At 34.0% G+C, this 6,000-nt stretch overlaps 1 protein-coding gene across 1 annotated transcript; it reads right to left on the bottom strand.

The window, feature by feature from the left end:
- Nucleotides 1–223: 223 nt before the first annotated feature.
- Nucleotides 224–2,379, bottom strand: LOC140975630 (uncharacterized). Its single transcript, XM_073439456.1, has 2 exons — nucleotides 1,912–2,379; nucleotides 224–576 (listed from the first exon to the last, which is right to left on the bottom strand). The coding sequence occupies exons 1-2, from the start codon at nucleotides 2,314–2,316 to the stop codon at nucleotides 403–405; spliced, it is 579 nt and encodes a 192-aa protein (XP_073295557.1). The 5' UTR covers nucleotides 2,317–2,379; the 3' UTR covers nucleotides 224–402.
- Between the last annotated feature and the right edge of the window lie 3,621 nt (nucleotides 2,380–6,000).

Raw genomic sequence — 6,000 nt, 5'->3', positions numbered from 1 at the left:
AAAAAAAAAAAAAAAAAAAAATCATTAACAACAAAAAAAATTTAATTTGTATAGACGCATCACGTGCCAACGGGCGCTAGTTATAAAATTATAAGTCGCGATTATATATGTATGTGTGTATGTATGTTTGTACATGTATCAACTCCTCCTCTATGTTTTGTATCCAATTTTTTATCATTTCCTCTCTTGATTCTAAAGCATACTATTTTTCCACACTGTGAACTGAAAAGACAACAGAATAAGCATGATTTTCAAACATTATCTGGCTAAGTTCCTATGATGAAGTCATAATAAAACACACAATATATTCGAAGGACTATCATCCAGACAGATATACCGCTTGAAATTCACACCTTTTTTCGTCACGCTAGCCTCACAATGTTATGCCCAAAATGACATTTACTACTCCAAACTTGGAGCCTCGTCTGTGGGATTTGACTCGAACACATTTGAGTTAGATGCATCGGGTCCTTCCAGAAGTTCTTGAGATTCGATTGATTCTTTGTATGCTGGAGTTTCCTTGAAATCTGTTGCTCCTTCATTAAATGTGGCCACAGCAATGCCACAGGCTATTAACTGCGACAATCAAATTCCATAATCCATAACACATCCTAGCTGAAAAACATGGATATACAACGTATGATGACATCAAAGAAAATGTGCAAGTAGAACAAAACAATTCAAACCCATCAAGGCAAGCAAAGGGCTATCACCACCTTCACTTAAGAACATAATGGCATTACGCAGAAGGGAATTGAAATCTCATATGCTAATGTTCGAATTTGAGAAAAAATTTTATCAGTTCGAATTTTTCTAGTCAAATTCCTTCAACATCCAAAACCACTATAGGATATACAAAGTTTCCTTCAACCACTCGCATCGACTGGTAACCATGTAGAAGCAAATTTCGGTCAGAAGTCATTTATGCCACTTCCTCAAAATACACAGTGCTCATTAAGCAATTCAAAAGACCCTTCAGTAAGTCTTTTTCCTGGTTTGATGCAGTAAAATATCACATAAAACTTAACCAAAGAAGGTAAACAGGTTTTGGTTCTTCTCTTTCCAACAAATCTAACATCTTTGGTTCATTAAAGATACTAAGCTGGAAATAAATAGTCTACAAGGTATACAGAGGATAAGAACGATCCTGGATCAATGCTTGAGATGACGTGGCTGAGGCGATGTAGTGGAATAAAGAACATACGAGTGCTGTGTCATATTGCCTAGCGACATTTCTTTAAACTTTAAATTTCAATGAAAATTGCATGAGGTAATTATTACTAGACTAGATGTGAAAGTAATAGAACGCATTGGCAGATGGAGCTGCACATGTTTAGTATTCCCACACTGTACATGTAATCACAGGAAATCCCAGAAAATCTATCTATGGGCACGAAGGCCAGTCCCCCGTGCCCACGCCCCCGTGATAAAAACGGATTTCACCACCTTCTGCTGCACCAAGAGCTCTGCCACTGATAGAAAGTTGTTATGGAAATAAACATGAGAATTGCTATACAAGTCCTTCAGGTAAATCGACATCCATAAACATAGGGAACAAAATCTTTCTGTTGTATTGTATCTACAAGGCTACACTGATCATACTGATGTAAAACAGTTCGGGATTCCAAGCAATTATGATTGGTTTACATGTAAATCAGCCTTATACAAAATTCGTTTCTCGAATTGACTAAGTATTAGCATTTGGACAAATTTGCATTAGGTACACAACTCAATTTATCAACAATTACCAAAATCTTTAGCAAGGAATAAGCGCTTCTAGAGCTGTTAATTCTCCGAGCAACCCCCCAAAATGAAACAAGTCAGAACTGGTGAATAACTAACACAAATTTCAATAACAAAATTAACAGTATACCAAGTTCACATTAAACTAAGAGAGAAACTAAAAATTACCGCAAAAACAACGCCAAAAGCCCACATATACTGCACGAAGAATCCAAAAGAATCCCACTGAGGGCCCTCCCAAAAATCAGGCTTTTCCCCAGGTAGCTCCGGCATTACGAAGCCATCATCAACGGCGGCGACGGTTTCATCTCCCGCAATCTCATCCATTTGGGTGTCTTCTACAGCATCCTCTTGCTCTTTGGTCGTTACAGAGCTTGTTCTACGGTTCTTGCTGTCAAATTTCCCCGTTCTAGGAGATGAAGATGGCTTCTTGGGACTAGCGGACACTGTGAAAGGCGTGGTTCTGGAGCTGTGAGACCACGAAACAGAAGATTGGTTTAGGAAGGGAAAAAGAACTGGGATTCTGGTGGCGGCGTTACAGAGTATCCGGCTGCTACCACCGGGAAGCGCCATTGATCAAGAGTGTGTGGATGAGAAAATAACTTCAGTATTCAGATATGGCGGGTTTAGATAACAGAAATTAATTATAACCACAATTAAATAATTCACTTTTTCTAAATTTTCTATTAATTATAAGAAATATTTTATTTAATCACATTAAAATATTTTTAAATTTTTTCTAATAATTTAATAAACAATATTTTTCTTAGTGAGTGATCCATTATAAATTATGATGAGTCGACATTATTTATATATTTAAAATAATGATAGATCGTGATATTAAAATTCACAAAACTCTTGTTGCATGGTCTTATGAGTCACTCGACTTTTTATATTCAAATTATCATTTTTCACTGTAAAAAATATCATTTTTGTTATTTGTGTTATGAAAAATTATGATGCAATATATACCGTTTTGAGTAAAAAAAAATATTACTTTTTATATCTAAAGTATTAATTTTTACTTCGAATATGAATCAATTCGACCACAAAATTAGTTACTCTAAGTCTTTAAATCATAATAAAATAAAATATAGATTATTGAATTTGTAAACATGTGTGAAAATTCTATATAATCTTCTACATATCCATTTTATTAAAGTACAGGGAGACTCTAATCAAGTCTAAGGTTAAGTTTGCGAGGTAATTGCGATTATTATTTATTAATCTCGTTATCCCCAATGATGCCCTATAGAGAGGGAAGAACTCGGGTCATCTTAAGATTCGGATAGGAGAACAAATCCAAAAGTGAAAGTTAGCCGGGGCAAAAGCCAGTTTGGATAAGTGAAGCTGGGTAAGAACCAACCCAGGAAAAAGAAGTGCTATATTATAAATCATCCATGAGTTTGCGACACCGGAGAAGCTGACTGAACTAGCACGAGTTCGATAGACTCCGGGCTCCCAGCTTAGCCCATGCAGTGTAATAAGACTTAGTGGACCATAGCAGTTAGCACAATGATCATTTTGGTGTCATTGCACAATGATCATTGACCGACAATTCCCAAACAAGTGTCGATCTTGGGCCCACAGGTGTGGATGTCTATATTCCGAAATCATTGGCATGTCATTCAACACACGTAGATTACTTTAACAAAACCAGAACCATATGAGTTGTCAAGCATAAAAGTGTCATGGGGGAGCCATCTTGCCATGAGGATTGGCCGAACACTGAAAACAAGATAATCATTGACTTCTCCCTTATAAATACACATGTTTACTCAATGAAACATTTCATTCCACTAAAACATTTTTTTTAATACAAATACTCAATATACATTCTCTATATTGCATTTTTTTTGTGGAAGACAACTGACTTGAACGTTGAAATGACAACGCTGAAAAATATTCTGACATCTCGCTAACATTCTTATTTTTATAATGCGCAGATCTTTCTTCTCAAGAAACATCTATGAGGACTATTGTGTACTCGAGAAGAACTACTCCGTCAAAATTTTTAGTATTTCCACATCCGCCAAAATTATCAAATTATTTAATATGATTGTTTTGTTTTATTTTCTTTTTCCACATCCGTCAAAATTATCAATTGTTTCTTTTCTCATTATTTTATTATAACTAATAAAATATTTATCAATATCTTTAGTCTTTCCCTGTGTTAATTTCATTTATCTTTTTTTTCCTACCCAAAAAATGTCTTGGTATCATTGATTATTGACTATATCATGTCTAACAGGAAAAAAATAAATTATATCTATTATAGCTTCAAATATATAACTTAGAAATTTTGAATGCTTTTCTAAATTATTTCACTTGTATAATTTAATATATTCATTCCATTAACTAAATTAGCCAAATTGACAACAATAGTAACCAATTCATAAGGACAAAAACTTGTGTGAGACGGATATCTTATTTGGGTCATCCATGAAACAATATTATTTTTTATGCTAATAGTATTATTTTTTATTGTGAAGATCGGTAGAATTGACCCGTCTCACAAACTAAGATCCGTGAGACGGTCTCACATGAGACACACTCATTCATAAGATGTGTCTTAAAACATACATGAGACTTTGCATTTCTTTATTAGCTATTGATTGTCTCATCAATATAAACAAAATTAGAAAGAAAATTTATTTAAAAAAAAAAATATCATTTTTTGGGCATAATTCATAGAAAAACATAAACATAATAAGAGTTCTAGAGCCAAAAAAAAAATCATTTAGGAATTCTCAATGTCAAACTTTGATCGATCATCAAACGAAATTATAATGTTGAAATTTGATTACTTAAAATACTGAATAAGATCATGAACATAGCATTTCATTATATGTGTATAACTAAACATCAATATAATGAAATATCTTAATATTTGAAATTGTTGGTATTATATACGGGTGGAAAAAATATCGAGTTTACGATATAACGAGGTTACTGTGACGAAAAACAATCTGAAATTTGAAAATTTTCGACATATATCGAAATACTGAAATAATATATATAATATTTTTAAATAATAAAGTTAAATTTTTTTAAAAATTATAAGGTTTTTTTTCGGTATAATACAGTATATATCGATATCGTACCGAAATCTCGTTATACTGCAACATTTCGATATAATCGATATGCTAATTATACAAACCGAAAATTTCCGTATATACGATATCAGTATAAATATATTTAATACCATAATTTTCAATACGATATACAATATGCATTTATCGGTACAATACGGTACGTTGTACCATCCCTAATATACTAGAATAAAAGACATGTATTTGAAACAATTGCTATAAAAATATTTGGAAAAAATTTGTGTGAGACGATCTCACGGGTCGTATTTGTGAGACGGATATCTTATTTGGGTCATCCATGAAAAATTATTACTTTTTATGTTAAGCGTATTATTTTTTATTGTGAATATGGATATGGTTGATCCGTCTCACATATTAAGATCAGTGAGATGATCTAACATAAGACCAACTCAAAATATTTTGGAACTCCTTTAAAATATGGGTCCTGAGAACCGAGTCATGAGACTCAACTCAGGTGCTGACCTGATTCTCTCTAGTTTTTCTCTTTCTTTTTGTCCTTTTGTCTTTATGATCATATGAGACTGGTGCAACAAATTAGATGTTGGATATTTAATAAGATATAACAAGAAAAAAAAAAAGAAAAAAATAATTTATTTAATTTGCATTGACTTAAATACAATACAATTTGAACTCAACAAGATTCAAATTCATATAATAATATAATAATTTACATACAAAATCTAAAATAAAGCAACAAATTAAGGCGTCATTATGATTATTAGTGCGCATCGAAAAATAACGACAGTAAAAAACAGACCACATGTATCACAAGGGTTCACTAAAAAGTCGAAGCGAACTTCTTATGAATTGCTTTCCGAATCGGGAACCGAGTTCAGATCAATCCATCTCCTCTCAACCCTTCTCCCACCGACACTAACGCCGGCCTCAGCCGCCGTGTCCGGAACCTCCGCACCGCCGCCCCCTCCCGCGAAGTTTCTGTTGGAAGAAGCGCCGCCATTCTTGAAATACTTGACAGCCACACGCACCCTCTTCAGGATCGTGAAGAACTCGTCCACTTCCTCCTCCGTCGGCTGCGGGAGCGGCGGCGCCTCTTCGATTTCTTCCTTGACCACCCTCTTCCTCTTCCTTGCAGCCCTTTCCATTTCCTTTTCTTTTTCCTTTTCCTTTTCCTTTTCCTTTTCCT

Source organism: Primulina huaijiensis, chromosome 4 (assembly GCF_012295235.1).
Source record: "Primulina huaijiensis isolate GDHJ02 chromosome 4, ASM1229523v2, whole genome shotgun sequence".
Classification (NCBI taxonomy): domain Eukaryota; kingdom Viridiplantae; phylum Streptophyta; class Magnoliopsida; order Lamiales; family Gesneriaceae; genus Primulina; species Primulina huaijiensis.
The sequence above is the reverse complement of the archived record's forward strand: the minus strand, read 5'-3'. Positions and strand labels throughout refer to the sequence as shown.